General features: G+C 46.7%; 1 protein-coding gene across 1 annotated transcript; it reads left to right on the forward strand.

Annotated features, from left to right (window-relative positions):
* The first annotated feature begins 8851 nt into the window (after positions 1–8851).
* LOC110579901 lies at positions 8852–19572 on the forward strand. The gene is made up of 7 exons (XM_044911337.1): positions 8852–8866; positions 16505–16549; positions 16965–17045; positions 17148–17175; positions 17610–17671; positions 17996–18033; positions 19429–19572. Exons 2-7 carry the CDS (start codon positions 16531–16533, stop codon positions 19570–19572), a joined length of 372 nt encoding a protein of 123 aa, XP_044767272.1. The 5' UTR covers positions 8852–8866; positions 16505–16530.
* Positions 19573–22619: the final 3047 nt, after the last annotated feature.

Genomic DNA, 22619 nt, shown 5'->3' on the forward strand with positions numbered 1-22619 from the left:
CAAATAATGCAATATATGTTAAGAAAAAAAAAAGAAGAAGAAGAAGAAGGTAGCGGGAGGGGAAGAATGAAGGGGGGGACATCGGAGGGGGAGACGAACCGTGAGAGACGATGGACTCTGAGAAACAAACTGAGGGTTCTAGGGGAGGGGGGTGGGAGGATGGGTTAGCCTGGTGGTGGGTATTGAGGAGGGCACATTCTGCATGGAGCACTGGGTGTTATGCACAAACAATGAATCATGGAACACTTCATCTAAAACTAATGATGTAATGTATGGGCATTAACATAAGAATAAAAAAAAGATAAATCTCCCTGGAAAATAAAAAATAAAAAGGTAAAAATAAAGAGCATTTAAAACAAACAAAACAAAACAAAACAAAAAAAGAGAAAGTACTGTTAGTTTTCTTGGGATGATACTGCCTTGGTGGTTATATATTTTTTAAAAAGATTCTCATCTGATAAAGATAGCTATGTACTGAAATATTTTGGGATTAAAAAGATGACTTCACAAGATTAGTCACTCAGTAAAATTTAACTATTACTTTATAGCTACTATTATTTAAAGATTTTTTTTAGTATAGTTGACACACAATGTTATACTTCTTTCAGGCATACAACAGAGTGATTCAGCTTCTCACTGTGTTATGCTGGGCTCACCACAACTGTAGCTACCATCAGTCCCCATACAACACTATCACAGTGTCATGGACTATATTCCCTATGCCATGCCGCCTTTTATTCTTGTGACTTATTCATGCCATGGCTGGAAGCCTGTATCTCCCTCTCCCCTTCACCCATTTTGCACATCCCTACCCCCTTTCTTCCTGGCAACCATCAGTTTGTTTTCTATATTTATAGGTTTGATTCTGCTTTTTGTTTATTCATTTGTTTTTTAGATTCCACGTATGAATGAAATCATATGGTATTTGTCATTTGTCTTTCTCAATCTGACTTTACTTAGAATAATACCCTCTAGGTCCATCCATGTTGCTGCGAATGACAAGATCTCATCCTTTTTGTGGCTGCATAATATTCCTCTGTGTGTGTGTGTGTGTGTGTGTGTATTACTTCTTTCTTATCCATTCATCTACTGATGGACTTAGGTTGCTTCCATATCTTGACTATTGTAAATAATGCTGCAATGAACATAAGGATGTATATATCTTTTTGAATTAAAGTTTTCATTTTCTTGGATAAACACCCAGTAGTGGAATTATTGGATCATAAAGTATTTCTATTTTTTTTTAATTTTATTTATTTATTTGACAGAGAGCGAGAGAGGGAACAGAAGCAGGGGGAGTGGGAGAGGGAGAGCAGGCTTCCCACAGAGCAGGGAGCCCAATGCGGGGCTCAATCCCAGGACCCTGGGATCATGACTTGAGCCAAAGGCAGACGCTTAACGACTGAGCCATCCAGGCGCCCCAAGTATTTCTATTTTTAATTTTTTGAGGACCCTCCATACTGTGGTTGTACCGGTTTGCATTCCCACCAACAGTGCAAGAGGGTTCCCTTTTCTCCACCATTGTCAATGCTTTTATTTCTCTCTCTCTTTTTTTTTTAATTTTAACCATTCTGACAGGTACCTCATTGTGGTTTTGATTTGCATTTCCCTGATGATTAGTGATGCTGATCATCTTTTCATGTGTCTGTTGACCATCGGTATGTCTTCTTTGGAAGAACATCTATTCAGATCATCTGCCCATTTTTTAATTGGATTGTTTGTGTTTTTTCTGGTGTTGTGTTGTATAATTCTTTATATACTTTGAGTATTAACTCCTTATCAGATATATCATTTGCAAATCTTTTCTCCCATTCAGTAGGTTGCCTTTTTGTCTTGTTGATGGTTTCCTTTGCTGTGCAAAAGCTCTTTATCTTTATTTTGATGTAGCTTCAATAGTTTATTTTAGCCTTTTTCCTTTGCCTTAGGAGACATATCTAGAAAAAATGCTGCTATGACTGATGTCAGGGAAATTACTGCCTGTGTTTTTTCCAGGATTTTTATGGTTTCAAGTCTCTTAGATCACGAACAAGACAAGGATGTCCATTCTCACCACTTTTATTCAACATTGTGCTAGAAGTCCTAGCCATAGCAAACAGACAAGAAACAGAAATAAGAGGTATCTAACTGGTAAGGAAGCAGTTAAATTTTCACTATTTGCAGATGACATGATATTGCATATAGAAAACCCTGAAGACTCCACCAAAAAGCTATTAGAAGTAATAAATGAATTCAGTAAAGTTGCAGGATGTAAAATTAATATCCAAAGATTGGTAGCATTTCTATATACATTAATAACGAAGTAGCAGAAAGAGAAAACTAAGAAAACAATCCATTTAGAATTGCACCAGAAAGAATAAAATACCTAGGAATAAATTTAATCAAGGAGGTGAAAGACCTGTACCCTGAAAACTATAAAACATTGATGAAAGAAGCTGAAGGAATGGAAACACATTCCATGCTCATGGATTAGAAGAATTAATATTGATAAAATGTCCATACTACCCAAAGCAATCTACAGATTCAATGTGTTCCCTATCAAAATATCAACAGCATTTTTCACAGAACCACAACAAATAATACTAAAATTTAAATGGAACCACAAAGACCCCAAAATAGCCAAAGCAATATATCTACTATAAGCATGGCCCTGATCCACTTCTCCTCTAACCCTAAAGGCAACCATAATCTGGTGCAAGTCCGTTTCTTTTTTAAGATTTTTTTTTTTTACTTGAGAGAAAGAAGAGCCCACGCGAGCACAGGAGCCAGGGAGAGGCAGAGGCAGAGGGAGAAGCAGGCTCCCCACTCAGTGGGGAGCCCAACACTGGGCTCGATCCCAGGACCCTGAGATCATGATCTGAGCTGAAGGCAGATGCTTAACCCACTGAGCCACCCAGGTGCCCCTATCTTAGAATTTCCCCCCCCAAAGATTCCACTTATTTATTTGACAGAGAGAGACAGCGAGAGAGGGAACACAAGCAGGGGGAGTGGGAGAGGGAGAAGCAGACTCCCCACTCAGTGGGGAGCCCAACACTGCACTCGATCCCAGGACCCTGAGATCATGATCTGAGCTGAAGGCAGACGCTTAACTGACTGAGCCACCCAGGTGGCCCTGGAAACTTTCCTTTTTAAACACTGTGGTCAACTACACATAACATACCATCTTGACCATTTTTAGATGCGTGGTTCCGCAATGTTCAGTACATTCACGCTGTTGTGCACCGCCACCACCACCATCCACAGAGCTCCTCATCCTGCACATCTGTGCCCATTAAACCACGACTCCCCCTCCTCCAGCCCCTGGCTCCACCATCTACCTTCTGTCTCTATAAATCTGACTGCTCTAGGGACCTCACAGAAGTGACTCATACGGTATCTGTCTTTTTGTGTCTGGCTCATTCCATTGAGCATAATGTCCTTGAGGTTCACCCACATTGTGGCAGCTGTCAGAATGTCCTTCCTCTCTGAGGCTGAATAATACTCCATTGCGTCTACAGACCACGTTTTGTTTGCCCATTCATTCGTCAATGGACACTCGGGTTGTTTCCACTTCGTCTACTGTGAATAATGCTCATGAGAACATGGACGTACAAGTATCTCTTTAAGACTCTATTTTCAATTCTTTTAAAAATATACCCGGAAGTGGAATTGCTGATGGTAATTAATTTGATTCAGTTTTTGAGCCTCTATGCAACTCCAGAGTCAGGGGATGTGACTTTGCTTCTTGGCACCCCACTAGCAGCACACACGTGCTTGTTTTTCAGTTTCCATAATTGTATCAACGTTTCTTGTCCTACATCTGCTCCTCTCTCATTGCCTTTTTTCCTTCTTAGCTTATGTCCTCCTAATAAATCCCCTAATTGTCTTTCAATGAGGTTTTGGGAAGAAATGTATATGTCCCATCTGCATGTTTATGTGGAAGTCCTTATATCTGTTCCTAAATTCAGCAGTCCCAAATTCTAAGCTTTACAAGAGTTCACTCCTCTTTTAAACTATGAATTTTTTGCATCCCACAGCACCTCACTTAAAATTTCTAAAGGCTTAAATTTCAATAACATTTAAAGGGATAAATTAACATATCAATTTTAGCCAATTTAGAAAGCACAGATAAGCAAAAAGGAACAAAAAATATTGATCACAATTCTACTACTCAGAGAATAACACTTTTGTAAATAAACTAGATTTACCTTCTAGATTTTTCCATGTGCACATGATGCCTGGGTTGTCTCTTGTTCTGTCTACACCTCAACCAGATGTGGAACACAGCTCCCTAAGTTCTCCTGAAGAGCCTCTTTCCACCAGAGATCTAATGACAGATTTCACAGAAGAGATTTCACTGAGGAGATAGTTCACATCGCGTCCCCACAACAAACCACTTACAAACCCACCACAGACATTTCTCTTCTTCAAATTCCTTTTCTGCTATGTTGCCTGCCAGTGAGGGTTCTTCTGTCTTACCTTCTCTTTATAGGGCCTGTTGTCTCATTCTCCCAGATCCCCACCACTCCGATGCCCTATGACTTCCCACCTCTTTGCCCTCAGCTCTGACCCCATTCCTGCCCTCAGCATCCCTGGGACATAACCTAGAAGTTGTGCACGTCACCTTGCTCACATCCTGTGACCAAAAGGACCCACAATTCCCTGAGGGAGAGAAATGTTGTGGGTTTTTTTTTTAAGATTTTATTTTATTTGAGGGGGTGGGCAGAGGAAGAGGGAGAAGCAGACACCCCGTGGAGTGCAGAGCCCAATGTGGGGCTCCATCTCATGACCCTGAAATCACGACCTGAGCTGAACCCAAGAGTCAGATGCTCAAGCGACTGAGCCACCCAGGCGCCCCTAGAGAAATGTATTCTTATTCTGGATCGCTGGGAGCCCAGGTATTTGCTGTCACCGTGCAGAAGGGGACGATGGTGATTGAAATCCAGTTAGCAGTGTCTCGCATGCTCTGCATACTCACGGCTATACCTTAGAAGTGGATGGCTGACCTCTGGGCTATTGGGAGGACTCAGTGCATCAAGCCTGTGGGAAGTGGTTTGAGAGTGTGTTGCAATAGTCATTTCCTGATAGAGACTAGAAGACAGAAACTCTGGGTATGCAGAGTGGAGGACTGAAAAACCAGGGGCAAAGCTGTTCCTGCACGTCCTGGAGTCAAGAGGACATCTTGGCTTCTCACCACCAACAAGACTGAAGGAAGATCCTTGGAAGAGGCTTGTGGGTGCTGCCATGATGCCCCAACTCTTGGCTCTGCTCTGCACTGGTAAGTCACAGAGGAGGGCAGCCACTGGACGGGTGGGGCTGGGCTGTGGCAGCAGCTGGAGTTGGTGGGGCCTGTGGGGTGGGTAATGGCGTGGGGTTAATAAACACAGGCTAGAACCTTCCATTTCCTGAATACAAATTATGTACAAGGGACATGTTGGGTGCTTTACACACATTTTCCTGTTTCCCCAAACTCAGTCATCCCTGAACTTCCCCATGACATTTTTCCCTATGTACGTGACCTCTGTATTCTTTCCTATGTGATCTTCCTCTTTAAATTCCCCAGGTTTTTGTATTATTGTTTTTGTACTCAACTCTATTTTAAAAGAAAATCTGTAAAACACTTCTATTAATGGAAAATCAGTGCCCCCATCAAAAACAGACCCTGTTCGCCTCTGGGCCACAGTTTCCCCAGGTCCTGTTTCTGAGAGGTAGCAGTGAATGCAGAAAGCCGGCTTCAGTCTAGCACTCGGCAGTGGTATTCTTCCATGGGATCTGAGAGAGTGTCAAGAACCGAGAAGACAGACTTTCTCACACAGGCTCAGTGACACTTCCTCTCCTGTCATTGACCTGAAGTCATCTTACATCTCTTAGAGAAAGTCTCCCAAATAATTCTCTTCCCCATACTGCATTCAAGGAATCTGAAAGTCACAGCTGAAGTACCTGCCAAGGTCACTCTGCTGCTAAGCGGAGAAGCTGAATTCAAATTCTGGTCTGCACAGTGCCAAAGACCATAATTTTCCATTGGGCCATACGAAGGAATTAAAAGGTCCTAATTTGGGGGTCAGGGGGTGGAAATGTCTGGAGGGTGGATGAAGGGAGTCATGGTTAGAAAAACCTCAAGAAGGTAAATGAGCAGTGGATCCAATGATCTTAGTAGGTGCCAGCAACCTTCTCCTGTAAAGGGCCTGATAGACAGGCTCTGGGGTTATATGGTCTTTGTTACCTACCATTCAACACCTGTCAGAATGGCTCTCATCAAGAAGACAAGAGGTGTTGGTGAAGACATGGAGACTAGGGACTCACGCACTGTTGGTGGGAATGCAAACTGGTGCAGTCACTGCAGAAGACAGTATGAAGGTTCCTCAAAAAGTTAAAAATAGGGGTGCCTGGGTGGCTCAGTCAGTTGGGCATCTAACTCTTGATTTCAGCTCAGGTCATGATCTCAGGGTCGTGAGATCAAGTCCTAGGTTGGGCTCCTCACTGAGCACGGAGCCTGCTTGAGATTCTCTCTCTCCCCCTCCCTCTGCCCCTCCCCCACATGCTCGTGCTCTCTCTCTAATAATAATTTTTAAAAAAGCTAAAAGTAGAACTACCATATGATCATCAACCCCACTTTGGGGTTATATATCTAAAGGAAATGAAAACATGAAATTGAAGGGATGTCTGCATCCCCATGTTCACTGCAGCATTATTCACAGCAGCCAAGGCATGGAAATGACCTAAGTGTCCATCCATGGATAGATGGTTACAGAAGATGTGGTCCGTATTATTCAGCCGTGAGGAAGAAGGAAATCCCACCATTTGTGACAACATGGATGGACCTTGAGGGTATTACACGAAGTGAAACAAGTCAGAGACAGAAAGATAAATACTGTATGAACTCACTTTTCTTAGGATCAGTTGGTCTAGATCTGAAAGGAAGGCCACCAGGGAACATACACCTCACCCTTCCAGGCAATACCGATCTTAGATTTTTGAGATTTCCTCCGGGGTACCAAGGAGAGGACTCATGGCCAACCGTAATGTCAGGGATGCATTTAGGCCATTCCCCAAGGGCAGACAGAAGCTTCTCCATGCAAAGGACTGCATTCTCAGCAGCTAGATGTCCCTTATCATAGGGTAGGGCTCTCCCCACTCCTTCCCCCGCTCTCAGTTGATATGGATGGTTATGCTGTTGCGTTGGGAGGGAATTTGGGAAATCATTATTTCTGAAATCATTATTTCAGAAATCTTTGTAAATGACTTTCTTTACATAAGACCAACTCCATTGGTCAACATGTATTTGAACATCTGCCAAAGTCCACACTGCATTCTAGGTAGTGAGGATGAATTCTCTGCGCTCAAGGGGCTTAAATTCTAGTGATTCCAGATCTCTTATGAACCCAAGAGCATCAGGAATAATAGGTGTCTTTAAAACCTAAGTGGTTTCTTTTCCCCCCAGCCAAATGGTTTTTGTCATTATTAAGATTTCTCTCACACTCAAGAAGCCATGGCACCAGGGGAAGGGTGGGTCCTGTGCCCTCTACAATGTTGACATGCTCAGGAGACGCCCCGAGTGACACATTTAGGGTAACAGGGATGATCAGGAGCCAAGTGTAGTGTCCCTTATCCTCTCTTCACCATCAAATCTAGAGATGACATCACAGGATACAACAGACGAATAGGGTGGATGGATAAAGGATGGGTGGTGGGGGAAATCGTTGGGTTCTGAGGCAAAATGGCAAGGCCATCCAAAGTCCTGGGACCATTGTGAGGAGAGATGACCCTGGGACAGTGAAGTGGGAAAATGTGAGAAATGACAGAGACTGTGGTATGGAGGATGTCCATATCTTGACTCCCAGGAGCTGTGGACATGTTCCTTTGTGTGGCAAAGGAAATGCAAGGTGGCAGGAGGGATTAAAGTTGCTTATCAGTTGGCCTTAAAGTAGGGAGCTTCTTCTGGATTATCTGGGTGGTCACCAACCACGCAATCCCCAGGGTAGCAAAAGAGGCAGAAGAGGGTGTCAATGCGCCAACGATTCCTAGTTTTAGAGCCAGAGGAAAAGGCCACTACCAAGGGGTGCAGGTGCCTCTAGAAGCTGTGAAAGGCCAGGAAATGGGTTGTCATCTAGAGCCCCCAGAAGGAACACAGCCCCGAAGACACCCTGGTTTGAGCCAGTGGGACTTGTGTTGTTGGATTTCTCTAACCCATGGAACGGCAAGGTAATAAATCTGTGTCATCACGAGCCACTAGACTTGTGACAATCTGTAACACCAGCAGCCCTAGGAAGTTAACATAAGGGGCAAGCCAGCACCCATGCCAGATGGGTTCTCCAGCAGGAGGCTGGGACTGCCACTGAGCGTGATGACAGGGCTCAGCGGCAGCCCCCGGGGAGGCCCCTTGGGACGGGGCTCCAGGTGGATGCTCATGTCTCATGGACGGTTCTCTTGCAGGGCTGTGTGCTGGCCAAGGAAGCAGGACAACTGATGGTGAGTTCCTTCAGTCAGACCCTCCCTCCCCTTCACTCCAAACTCCCTGTGTCCCTTCTCTTTCCTTCAAGGGGTTTCCTGAGAGCAGACAAGGGCACCAAATCCCATCCCCAAATCTGCTTCCTTCCAGAGTCCCTTCCCAAGCCCTCCCTCAGGGCCTGGCCCAGCTCGGTGGTGTCTCGCAAGAGTAATGTGACGCTGCAATGCTGGACTTCTACCAAGAATGTCAAATTTGTTCTCAAAAAGGGAAAAGTTCATTTGCAGTCTGTGCAATCATGGGTTTCCACAGAGGGCCTGGCTGAATTTCACCTCACTGACCTAAACACCGACAATGCTGGAGAGTACACCTGTGAGTACTACAGACGAGGGAGCCCGTACATACGTTCACAGCCCAGTGACATCCTCCTACTGCTGGTGACAGGTGAGGAGGTGCCTCGGAGGGACATAGGGTCTTGCAGGGACAGGTGTGGGGGAGGAACCCGAGGGAGGGAGGGAACAAGGGGAGATGGAGAAACACAGAACAGACTGACCTGGCTCAGCTTCATCCAGGGCTTGCTGGGGAAATCTTCCCACAGTCAGAGTGGAAAGAGGGTGAGACCAGGGATCTGTCATTTCCCCCGCTTGGCGGGAACCCCTGCCAGGAGAACAAGGGAGGGTGGGGGACCCCGGGCTGCTCCCCATGACGTTGGAGCCCTCCTTTTCTTCCAGGAGATTTACCAAAACCTTCCCTCCAAGCCTACCCAAGGGGTGAGGTGAACGTAGGAGAAAACGTGACCCTGCAGTGTCAGGGGCCAGCCAGTGTTTACGAGACTGTAATGTTCGCTCTACTGAAGGCGGGAGCGGCAGGGCCCATACAGGTCCAGAGTCCTGCAGGGAAGGAGACGGACTTCTCCCTCCGGACTGTGACAGTCAGTGATGCCGGGAATTACAGCTGTGTGTACTTCCAGACAAGGATTCCTTTCTGGGCTTCGCACCCTAGCGATCATCTTGAGATCCGGGTGACAGGTGAGGTTGGCACTGTCAGGAGGACAGCAGCTGGATTACCTGCCTGCTGAGGAGCTGGGACCTGAGGGTGTGCGGTGCGGGCACAGTCTGTCTCCACAAGACTCTGCAGCTTGGAGAAATCATTTAGGAAGAACCAAGGGAGGGCCAGGATTCTGTGGAACCGTGTAGAGGATCTTCTGCCAAGACAGGGAGCAGAGATGGTGGAGAACCACATAAAAGGAGGCTGGGTGGGGGCTTCCCACTGTAGGTGGCCGGATGTACTCTGGGGGGACAGGCTTCAGGGAGGGGGGATTTGCAATAATTGACCCCCACTAGGAAAATAAGATGTAGCCACAAAACCGTCGCATATCTCCTGGGCAGGGCATAATTCATTTAGACTAAAATGTGAATGACACCTCCTGGGGTTATGCAGGAGGAGGTTCTAACCAAAAGGCAGAGGAGGGGGCAGAGAGTAACAGAGCCCAGGAGGATCTTCCTGAGAAAGACTCAGAGACTGCAGCAAGATCTGTGTTCCATTTTCATTGGGACTCTAGCACTCTTGCCTTTCAGCTCAGCTGAGTCGAGCTTTTCTCTTCCTGCCAAGCCCTTTCTGTCGAGAGGAATGATTTTTTTAAAAAACCATGGCAAAAGTGCATAACGTATGAGTTACCCACCTCCAGAGCGCCCTTCATCTTGCAGAACTGAAACTCTGTCCCCATCAGATAGCCTCTCTGCACCCCTCCCCCACCCCCAGCCCCTGGCTCCCACTATCCTACATTGTCTCAATATATCTGACTAATCCAGGAACCTTACCTCCCTGGAATCATACGGTATTTGTCATTCTGTGACTGGCTTTTCTCACTCCGAAATACGTTCTCAAGGTTCATCCATACCATAGCATATAGCTGGATTTCCTTCCTTGTTGAGGCTGATAACGTTCCATTTTATGGGCAGACCACATGTCGTTTACCTATTCCTCAGCTGATGGACATTTGGGTCCTTTCCACCTATTTGGCTACTGGCCACCTAGTGGCTATCAATTCTTTTGGATGTATACTCAGAACTGGGATTGCTGGATCTTAGGATAGTTCTACCTTTAAATTTTGGAGGACCCGCCACCATACTGTTTTTCATAGTGGCCATGTTCTACGTTGCTACCTATGGTGCACAAGGGTTCTGTTGGTTTGTTCAGGAAAGGGATGTTTTTTGACCCTTGTGCACTAGGGCTATTTTTGATGACTGAATTTGTCCAGGACAAGCGGAGGAAGAGAGGCCAGTAGGAACCAGGCATCCTCCTGGATGGGGGCTGAGCACCCCAGTACGGACATGAGGACCAGTCATACCTGCACAGGGCGGTAAACAGAGAACCTGGAATTTCCAAAAAGCTCATGGTGCCAGGATTCGGGGCTCCTGAGAAACGCCACGCAGGGGAGGACAACAGGTGAAGTCAGTGGACCTGAGTTAAAACCACAGCTCTGGCGCTTGCTGTGAATATTCCTCCACTCAGTTCTTTGCCTACCTTTCCCTCATCTGTCAAGTGGGGGGGGAGGCAGCAATGCACACCTCCGACCCATACAACTTCTGTAGGAAGGAGAGAGAATGTAAGCGATCAATTATAATGGATAGTTTTGAGGACTGTATTCAAGACACTTGGTTGCAAGTGAAAAGCACCTACCTTGACGTGACCTCGGGAAAGTGAGGGGAATAGATCAGCCCTTGGGATTAAAGAGGTCATTCAGGGTTTCTCAACCGGGCACTACCGACATTTTTTGCTGCATAATTCTTTTTTTGGGGAGGGGGGGAGAATGGTGCATCCTGTGCATCATAGGATGTTCAGCTGGATCTCTGACCTCCACCTGCTACAAGTCTCCTTTGCCAACTGGGACAACCACATCATCTCCAGACACTGGCAAATGTCCCACGGAGTCCGGACTATGTGTGGCTAGAAACCACTGGGATCATGGGCCAGTAAATCGTGGGAAGCGCATGGATGCCACCTGCTTCAGAAACTGGAATGAGGGACTGGAGTGTTGCCCGGATTCTTTTCCCCTCTGACACTTGTTTGTGTCCTTATGGTGCTCTTTTAGTGGGGACCAGCTCCCTCTTTTGGGCAGAGAGCATGGCTTTTACGAGCTGAATTTATGAGCAGCTCACAAATTTTACTCCTGGAGAAGCATCTGACCCTCCTTCCCAGACCCAGTTCAAAACAGACAGACACACAGACAGACAGACAAAGGGACAGGGGAGGGCTGTGAACAGTCCTGGTCAGCTTAGCCTCTAGATCGATCCTAGGAAATGCTCATGAGAGAATGCTGTGCAAGAAAAACCCCAGCGCCATCCAGGGTGACTCGAATGTAGGGGGGAATGAGCAGTTCCTAAAAGAAGGAGAGGAGCTACCCTCTGATCCTATGGTCTGAAATTTGTGTCCCCCACCCCTGCAATTTCATGTTGAAATCCTAACCCCTAATGTGACATCATTAGGAGGCGGGGCCTTTGGGAGATGCTTAGGTCTTAAGGGTGGAGTCCTCATGACGGGACTAGTGCCCTAATAAAAGGAGACCCCAGAAGCTCCCTTGGCCCCTTCTGCCACCCAAAAGAGCCCCACCCCCACCCCTGGACCATGCTGGCGCCCTGATCTCAGATTTCTGGTCTCCAGACCTGTGAGAAAAAGACGTCTGTTGTTCATCAGCCCCCCAGCCTGTGGCATGCTCTTAGAGCAGCCCAAAGGGACTAAGACAGCTAATAAGGGTGGGGTATCTGCTCAGCAAGGGTGTTTGCTACAGAATGGCAGAACCCTGGACAGAGCAAGAAAATTCCAAGGTCCTGAGGTTGATCTGGAGACCACCGGCAGCAGCACGGGGTAAAGGAGTTTTCTCTCTACCCCAGGGTGGGGCCACAGAGCCCAGGAGTGAGGCAGGGAATTCACCGGTCCAGGGAAACCTTTCCTGCATCTAAGATCCAGCTACTCCATTGCCTCCTAGGTCAATGTGAAGGACATTCCCCCCAGGGATAAGTCAGGTAATTGGGAGAAAGGGAAGAACATTCAAACAACCATAGCCATTTGAACAGGGATGAGCACCTGTCACTTAGGCAGATGGCCCCCCTGTCTGGAGGAGTGTGTACCTGCTCTTGTTTTGCAAGTAATTACAAGCATTTGGATTTTAGTTAGTTAACAAGCTATCTTCCTATAGATTACTTAGCTTCTGTCTGCCTCAGTTTCCGTACCTGTTAAACGGGACTGAGAGTAGGACCTACACAAGGGACTCATGGTGAGATTTTGAGGAGTTAAAGGACCTAAATCCTTTCTAAACTGTCTGGTGGACAGCAAGTGTCATCGAAGTCATCTAAGTCTTTACTATTATTATCATTATGAACACCCCAAACGTCCCCCTCTGCATGGCAAAACAGCTTTATCAAGAGCTGCACTCCTAATGCCAGACTTTCCAGGAAACAGAGAACATCTGAGGTGTGTACCCCTCAGATGGTAACAGTAAATATCCTCATTGTTACAATGAATTACAAATATTAGTGGAGAATTACATGACCTCCTAAGGTCTTCCAGGTTCTAAAAGGGCCAAGGGTGCACGTCTGTGTCTTTAACTCAGCTCAACTGCACGTGACAAGGTTAAGCACAGATGAGATGGTCTTCAAAACATGACGCTCAAAGAGACAAAACCGGAAGAAAAATACTGTAGGTTGGATCTGCTCTCTGTAGAAGGCGGACATTTTAAATAATTTTGAGTTATTCCACAACTGGTGAGTCATTTGTTTTTTCTCTTCTTTATCCTTGGCATATAAGGAACCCTCTGAGTTTCTTGATATGCTGCTCCCAGCTTGAGTACATCAGTGACAGAACGGCTCAACTGGAAGGACCCAGGAAGCTGTTGTCAAGCCCAATCACCACCTTTCCCGTGTTCCTTCAGCAACTGTTCAAACCCTGACAACCGTCACCAAGGGCAACAGGAGGAGGGTGTCATCTGGGGAGTGGGGGGTGGGGGGTGGCAGGGAGATGATTGAATAGAGGCACTGACAGACTACTGTAAACGGAGCCCAAGAATTTCCCTTTGGGATTCGCCAGAGCTTTTTATAAACCCTTTCGACATTTTTGGTGGTCACTGCTGGGGATGGGGGATAGAGGATGCTCCCGGCATCTAGGAGGCAGAGACCACGGAAGCTGCAAAACACCCTGTGATGCCCAGGACCCCTCCCCACCAAGAACTATCCAGCCCCGAATATCAACGGCGCCCAGGTTGAGAAACCCTGCTCCAGACCCACTGTCTAGTTTCCAGGTAGACACCAGAGTTCTTGCAGGGATTTTAAGGGTGGAGACCATACTCTCCTCCAATTCCTGAAGCCTCTAATTCCTTAAACTATGTGCCCTGGACCAGTAGCTGTTTCAGAAACTACTTACCAGAGTACTGTCTTCCTTCAAGGTCACTTGTGGTGTTTTGGGGTTTTTTTCCCTTTTATCCTGAAGTTTGATTTGTCTCCAGTTTCCCAGCAACTTCTTCAGAGCCAGACCCTAGGAGCCTGATGGTTCGTGGGGTTTACTCATCATTTCTAAAGCTGGAATGAGATCAGTGCAGTCTCTGGTTTGGAGGAGAGCAGAATGTACCTGGCAGGGGGTAGCAGGGAGGGTGAGTAGACAGGAGGTGGTTGAGTCGAACAGTGTCCCACCTCCTGACAGTGTGGCTCCACAGGACAGAGACGCGAAGAGCTACAGGGAAGAGAGGAAACAGTGGTCCGGAGTGAACAAACCTCCCAGGCCTGCTGCCTTCTTGGAAGCTCAAGGCTGGGGGAGGAGCTGGGCCCTTCAGATGGTCTCAGGGGTCTGCTTCTTCTGCTTTGGTCAACTCGTAGCCAGCACACCTATGGATGGTAAAGGCAATGAAGAGTGACGTGGTGAGTATCATCACATCAGCAAGAGTCCCATGCCCGGTCTCTGCTACTCACTAGCTGTGTGACCCTGGACAACTCATGTAGCCAGTAGGCTGTACACCCAGGAGATAGCTGATGTTGAGCCTGGAGGTAGCTGGAGGCAGAATTCCTTTATCCACAAAGGAGATCAGTCTTTCTCTTTGGGCCTTCAACTGATTGGATGAGGCCCACCCATATCACAGAGAGTAATCTGCTCTACTCAAACTCTGCTGACTTCAGTATTAATCACATCTGGTTTTTTTTCCCAAAGATTTTATTTATTTATTTGACAGAGAGAGACACAGCGAGAGAGGGAACACAGGCAGGGGGAGTGGGAGAGGGAGAAGCAAGCTTCCCACCGAGCAGGGAGCCCGATGCGGGGCTCGATCCCAGGACCCTGGGATCATGACCTGAGCCGAAGGCAGACGCCTAACGACTGAGCCACCCAGGCGCCCCCACATCTGTTTTTAAAAATGAATTTTAGTTAAGATTGCATTTATTTTATTTTAATTCCAGTGTGGTTAACAATACAGTGTTATATTAGCTTCAGGTGCCACCTTCGTGGCAACCAGTCTAGACTGGTATTTGACCAAATAACTGGTACTGTAGCCTAGTCAAGTTGACACATAAATTTAACGATCACACCCGCCTACACTCAAGTCTTGGGGTCCCTGAGGGGGTCTGGACACTTCTGGAATACACTCGCCTTTTCTTTCTGCATCCTATCTTACTTAATTCTGTTCCCTAGATAGACCCCAAACTCAGAAAACCGTCCTCCCACAAACCAGCCAGAGAACTGGTAAGAATTTCCTTTCTTTTGAGAAATCTGAAAAATACTACCTAATAGAAGTAACAATCAAATAACAGATAGTCCCATATCCACCACCCAGAATTAGACTTGTTTAGTTTGTCGTATTTCTTCCAAGTTGTTTTCTTTCCACAAATAAAGATAAAAAAAAAGAGAGTCCTCTTTCCTTCTCAACATTATTCCCATTATTTCCCCCCTTCCCAGTAGAACCCTCTGCCCTGAAGCTGGTGTTATTTCTGTGCATGTTTTTATATATTTTTACTACATGGACGTGCCTTTGTAAATAATGTATAGGGGCGCCTGGGTGGCTCAGTCATTAAGCGTCTGCCTTCGGCTCAGGTCATGATCCCGGGGTCCTGGGATTGAGCCCCGCATCGGGCTCCTTGCTCTGCGGGAAGCCTGCTTCTCCCTCTCCCTCTCCCCCTGCTTCTGTTCCCTCTCTCACTGTGTCTCTCTCTGTCAAATAGATAAATAAAATCTTTAAAAAAAAAATAAATAATATATAGAGTTTTAAATTTTATTTAAATTTGATTGAGATACCACCTTACACCAGTTAGAATGGCAAAAATTGACAAGGCAAGAAACAACAAATGTTGGAGAAGGTGTGGAGAAAGGGGAACCCTCTTACACTGTTGGTGGGAATGCAAGTTGGTACAGTCACTTTGGAAAAGTGTGGAGGTTCCTCAAAAAGTTAAAAATAGAGCTGCCCTATGACCCAGCAATTGCACTCCTGGGTATTTACCCCAAAGACACAGATGTGGTGAAAAGAAGGGCCATATGCACCCCAATGTTCATGGCAGCAACGTCCACAATAGCCAAACTGTGAAAAGAGCTGAGATGCCCTTCAACAGACGAATGGATAAAGATGTGGTTCACATATACAATGGAATATTACTCAGCCATCAGAATGGATGCATACCCAACTTTTACATCAACATGGATGGGACTGGAGGAGATTATGTTAAGTGAAATAAGTCAAGCAGAGAAAGTCAATCATCATATGGTTTCACTTATTTGTGGAACATAAGGAATAGCATGGAGGACATTAGGAGAAGGAAGGGAAAAATGAAGGGGGGGGAATCGGAGGGGGAGATGAACCATGAGAGACTATGGACTCTGAGAAACAGAGGGTGTTAGAGGGGAGGGGTGGGGGGGGATGGTTTAGCCCGGTGATGGGTATTAAGGAGGGCACGTACTGCATGGAGCACTGGGTGTTATACGAAAACAATGGATCCTGGATCACTACATCAAAAACTAATGATGTATTGTATGGTGACTAACATAACATAATAAAATTTAAAAAAATTTTTGATTAAATTTAAAACTTAACTCAAGAATTCCGTCTTCTAGGTAAAACTGAAAGGAAGTCTCCCAAGATGGCAGAAACAGAGCTAGGTAAGAGAGTCGAGCTTCCTGGGACATACAGTCATTCACCCGTGGGATGAGACGTCCTTGTGCAGCCATGAGTTATCCACCCCTGGGAAAATTCTCGAGGATGTCTGTCTATCTATTGGTGATGCCTGAAGGCTGTGGCTCAGTACAAGGTCTTCCGAGGTGGGGAGGATCAGAGGCACAGCTCTGCCACCTCGGTAGCTGGGCCACTTTGGAAATAGTACTTCAACCCTCTGACGTTCAGCTTCTGCATCTGTAAAATGGGCATCACTCTCTCTCCCAGGATACTTGTAAGTATGAAAAAAACGTAGTGAGCTCTCCAGCACGTGGTAGGAACTCAATCGATGGAGACACACTGAGGCACCAGAGAGTGTCTCAGGAAACTGTGGGCCCTCTTAACCCCTCACCTCTCCCCCAGGGATCACTGGGATCACCCTCATTGTCATCTTCATCTTTCTCTTCCTCCTTGGAACCTTCATCTGGAAATACACCCGATGTGGTGAGTTCAGGAAAACAACAGCTAAATATGTGGGAGGAAATGGGAGAAATAGAATGGGAAAGTAACACCACAGGGTTGATCCTGTCTCTCTTTTATCCCCAGGGCCAGCTCTGGACAAGATGACCAAACGGTAGAGCTACTCAGAGGATCCCATATGCCCATACTTAACTCTTCCTCCATTGCTGCCTTGACTACTCAAGACCTTCTTTCTTACCTCAACATTTTATGTGGCCCCAAGCAGCCCCAGCAACCATCCTGTGTCTCTCCATGTCCTCCCTTCTTACAACCACCCTCCACTTCTCACTCAGTGTTCTTTCCTTGGATCCTTTCCTCATGGACCACACTGCCCCCAACCACTTCCCCTCCTCACCTCTCAAGACTTTGCTGAGCACCCGAATGACTCAGGGACCCCAGGGAGGGGTGTATGAGTGTCGAGTAAGTGGGGGGGACTTTGGTTTACACATGATCTTGCTTGGCACCTCACCTCCATCTACCCACAATGATCCTGATTCCTTTTACCTTTACCAATTTCCTTTACCTCTAATGCTTCACTCTTTCTTTTAGGTCCCACTCTAAGGAACCTGAAGAAGTGGGGACAAGTATTCAGCCTGAGAAAGAAAGTGGTGGTGGGTACATGTGTGTGTGTATTTCTATTTGTGTGGTGTGTGCACACACGTGTGCTGCTTGTGCTCACATGAGCACGTGTATTTGAGTGTGCATGTGAGTCCGCATGTGTAGGTGTGCAGGGATGTATGTATGCATGTGAACATGTGTGTGCATGTGTGAGAGAGCATGCATGTGTAGACATGTGTATGAGTGTGTTGTGTGTGTACATGTGTGGTTTGCATGTTCTTGTGTGTGTGAGTATGCATGTGTGCACACACGTGTGTGCGTGCAGACTTAACCCCGGAGCCTAGGGGTGAAGCAACAGCAGAATTTTTCCTTCCCAGATCCACCCGCAGCTATGACGAGCTGCTCTCCTGCCTCGGTGAGTTTCCGCTGTGGCCATTTCCCGTCATCCCCTCAACCCAAGCTCTCTGTCACTCCCTCCAGTTTTGTCAATGGTTTGGGCCTCTGCTTTCCTCTACCCCCACCCTTGCTCTACTTTCCAGGACAATCTGGTCTGAAATTTTCTGTGCCTTCTCTGGCCAGGGGACCTTCATCCCATCACTTGTCCTTTCTGGGGACATTTCCCCATGTGACATGGGATGCACATCACCTTCTTTCTGGGATGAATGGGATGATTTAATGAGCTCAGAGCCACACAATGATCAGTAGGATCCCAGGCATGGTGTAAGCATTCGGTGCTCCTGAAGCTGCTATTATTATAAACTATCTGTTATAATCTCGGGCCAGTGACTTTCCCACCCTGAGCCTCTGTTTCTTCATCTGGACAATGGGGATAATGTGCCCCACCTCTTCATGCTATTTATGAAAATATGGCAACCACCTACCTTGAAGTACCTGCAAACTACAACCTGCAGTTATCAATAGTGACCCTTACTGTTTCCATTTACACTTCAATTTTTTTTTAAATGGCGGCAAAATGCATATAACACAGAACTCACTGTTTAACCTGTACAAGTTAGCAATTGTTGGAATATTCACAGTGTTGTGCAAAAATCACCATTATCTAGTTCCAGAACATTTTCATCACCCCAGAGGAAACCCCAGAGCCTTTAAGCACTCTCATACCCCCACCCCAAGCCCCTGACCACCACTAGCTTTCTGTGCCTAAGGACTGACCTATTCTGTACATTTCAGATTAACACTCTTTGGTGGCTGTTTGTATGAGTTATCTATGGTTTCATAACAAATGATCCCCAAACACAATGGCTTAAGGCAACACTTATGATCTCACGGTGTCTGCAGGTCAGGAATCTGGGTGTGACTCACACTGGTCTCACAGGCTGGCATGAAGGGCTTGGCCAGGGCTGGTTCAGGCTTGGATTTGTTTCCACACTCACTCACTCAGGTGGTGGCTGGCAGGATTCAGTTCCTTGCTGGCTGCTGGCCAGAGACCACCCTGACCATATGGGCCTTTCCATAGGACAGATCGTAACCCAGAAGCTGGCTTGATCAGCACGAGTGAGGGACCTGAAAATAGACAGGTGTGAACAAGACGGAAGTCAGTCTTTCACCACCTAGTCTGGGACACGAAGACACAGGACAGCCCATCCTTTTCACTTAACTCTGTTTGACAGATGCATGTCCCTAGGTCCCACCAACCTTCAAGAGGGTAGGGGACTGCACCAAGACTCAAAGTGCAGGAGGCTCTTTCTAATACAGCTGTCTACCACACTGTTGTTACAAATGCTAAATCTTCACAATCCAACACTCTTTCCTGGGAATACTTGATCCTTTTCTCCTTGCTTCCCTTCAGGATAAAACATCCCAGGTCTCAAGAGCTGAGGAACCCCATGGAGTGACTTATGCTGAGCTGAACATCAGAGCCCTAAGTGAGGGTCCCTCCAGCCAGATGGAGCAGCCTCTGGAAACCTGTGTGTACTCAACCCTTAAGGCATAGCCAGGAGAGCACCTGGAGCCTGGGAAGGAAGAACTTCCAACAAGGGGATGGACGATGGAGAGAGGACCCTTGAGGCACTAAGCAAATGGGGATCCCTTTCCTCAAATCTCCAATGAAGACTTGTTTACTTCTTCTAAAAATTTATTTTTTTTAAATAAGAGGTATCGTTTGCGTAGAGTAAGATGCACAAACCTTCTCTCTACCTATCTCCTTTGGTATAACCACTGTCCAATTAAAAACAGTATTTCTGGGGCGCCCGGGTGGCTCAGATGGTTAAGCGTCTGCTTTTGGCTTAGGTCATGATCCCAGGGTCCTGGGATCGAGCCCCGCATCGGGCTCCCTGCTCAGCAGGGAGCCTGCTTCTACCTCTCTCTCTCTCTCCCTCTCTCCCTGTCTCTCATGAATAAATAAATAAAATCTAAAAAAACCCCAAAAAACAGTATTTCTAGCACTCCAGAAGTTTTCTTTGTGCCACTCTCCAGCTAACCACCCTTCCCCTGAGATCATTCCTTTTTCTGACTTGTATCGCCTTGGATGACTTTTGGCCCTTCCTCATACGCACTCATATACACGCAGTACACCACGTGAATTCTTCTGTGTGGGCTGCTTCCATGTGAAGATGTTGTTTCTGAGGTTTATCCCGGATGTTACTCGCATTGGTACCTTCTTCCCTTTTTACTGCTGAGTATTACTCCTTTGCACGTTCATGCCACAATCTGTTGATCCATTCTCCAGTGGAAGGACACTTGGGTTGTCTCCAGGCTGAGGCTTCTATGGGTCAGGTTGCACGAATACTCTTGGCTATGTCTTTGACATAGCCTGTCTATGACAGGCACATATGCAGGTCTTTCCCTGGATTATAAATAGTGGGACGGCTGGGTCAAAGAACAGGTGTATGCTTCATTTCATTAGACACCTGTCAGCAGTTTTCCAGAGGGGTTGTCCCACTTCCTGCTTCCTTCCTGACAAGCGCTCAGTGCCTTTCTTGACTGCCACTCTTCTGCTCCCACTCCCTTCTCTCCACAAAACTGCCCCCATGACCTTACACAAGTTTGTGGGCTTGAGCGAGCCTTCTTGTGGCTTGTGACCACCAATTATTCTCACTCCTGGTATTTGTGCCTCCGTGTAATCCCCTCCCCTGGTTTTGGAAACTTGCTTCTAACCTACAGAATATAGCAAAGGAGACAGGATGTCACTTCAGCAGTCGTGTTAATGAAGAATACAACTACGATCTAGACAGCAGGCTCTTTCCTGCCTTCTATGATTGTGCACTTGCGTGATGATGTGAGTTCCCCATTTTGGAGAAGCCCACTTGGCAAGGAACTGAGAATAGTCTCCAGCCAGTAAGGAATTGACTCCCACCAACAAGCATGTGGGCTTATGTCATATAATAAAGAATTTGGCTGATCTTTGTCCTTGGCTCCGGGGAGGTAATCTCTAAGTACTTGGAATCTCTCGAGTAACAGGAGCATCTTTGTTATTCACAGTGGGTGCCTTGTACCAGACCTGGGTTTATGTCAGTGAGATGCCCCAGGATGAGGGCTGGTGATGCCAGAAAGACCAACCATGTGATTACAGGGTTACAGCCTTGACCTCTGGGGATGAGAGGGGGCTGGAGACAGAGTCAGTCATGTGGGCAATGATTCAATCAATCACACCTATGTAAGGAAATTCCGATGAAAACTCTGGACATTCGGGGAGCTTCCTGCTTGGTGACACATCCTGAGAATACAGGAAACTTTGCTTTGGGGGCCCTCTTAGACTCCCCCATGTGTCTCTTCATCTAGGTGGTCTTGATTTGTATCCTTTATAAGAAAAACTATAATCATAAGTATAGTGCTTTCCTGAATTCCTTGAGTGCTTCTAGCAAGTTAATGAATCTGACAGGTGTAGTAGGACTCTCCAAAATTTTAGGTATTGGTTCAGAGGTTCAAGTGACTCTGGAACACCTGAGCCTGCAGCGAGGACAGTCTTGTGGGCACTGCACCCTCAGCCTGTGAAGTCTGCTAACTGGGTGGTTCATGTCAGAATTGCATTGCAGCTTGGAAGTGGATCCTTCCCCAGCTGAACCTTCAGATTAGACCCCAGCCCTGGCTGATATGGTGATGGCAGCCCACAGAGGATCCTGCTCAGCAGTGCTTGGGTTCCTGGCCCCAGAAACTATGAGATAGTGAAGGTGTGTTGCTGAAGCTGCTGTATTTGTGGTAATGTTGTTACACAGCAACAGATAACCAAAATGCTGAAACCCTCGTGTGTACCCTTCCACACAATGAACCTGAGACAAGGAGGCACCTTCACCACTGCTGAGGGAACTTCAGATGGTTTTCTGGAAAGGGAATGGGCTTCTGAGACAGAGCTGGATTCCAACTCCTGCACCTGCCTCTCCCACCTCTAAGTCTTTGCACAAGGGAACCTGCCCTGTTGCCCCTCACTTTACATATTTCCTGTTAATTTGCTTCTGCTGCCCGAATTTCACCAAATACGATTTGGCAGGAAGCACGCTGGTTCACCTGCATCATGAACTCAGCAAGTTGGTCAAAATGTAGGTAAACCAGGATTTACATTTTTAATTTGCAGAGACACATTTTCCTACCTAGAGACAAAAATCAGTGAGGGTGGTGAAAAAAAGAATGGAAAGCTGCCATTTCAGACCTTCTGATAATTTCATTTCCTGGCTAAGTAGGAGCCTGTGAGTCACACACAGCTTTTCCAGGAGACAAAAATGATTCTGGGTATAGAGACCGTGGCTTCACAAAAGCCACTGCAAATCCTGAAGAACGTGGTGCTGTGCCCATGCATGATGGTTATTCGAGTATGGTGCTGTGAGGTTTGTTCCAGCAGGAATTGGTCTGAGCTATTCTGCTGACATTAAAATGTATCCCACGACACTGACCTCTGCTTGTGCAATAAAACCTACTGATTAATAGTGTTGCTCTGTAACCACGGGTCCCAGCGGTCCTGGAGAGCTTGGTGCCAGCTTCTCAGCATTATTTACTGGTAAACGTGGGAATGATGACCCTCCAGAGGCCTCTGCCACATGCCCGTCA

This window comes from Neomonachus schauinslandi, chromosome 16 (genome assembly GCF_002201575.2).
Source record: "Neomonachus schauinslandi chromosome 16, ASM220157v2, whole genome shotgun sequence".
Lineage (NCBI taxonomy): Eukaryota > Metazoa > Chordata > Mammalia > Carnivora > Phocidae > Neomonachus > Neomonachus schauinslandi.

Excerpts from the sequence above, each read along its gene's own strand:
- LOC110579901 (XM_044911337.1), top strand. Across the intron at positions 17,046-17,147 it reads CTGGAAATACACCCGATGTG|GGCCAGCTCTGGACAAGATG; the intron begins GTGAGTTCAGGA and ends TTTTATCCCCAG. Across the intron at positions 17,176-17,609 it reads CTGGACAAGATGACCAAACG|GTCCCACTCTAAGGAACCTG; the intron begins GTAGAGCTACTC and ends TCTTTCTTTTAG.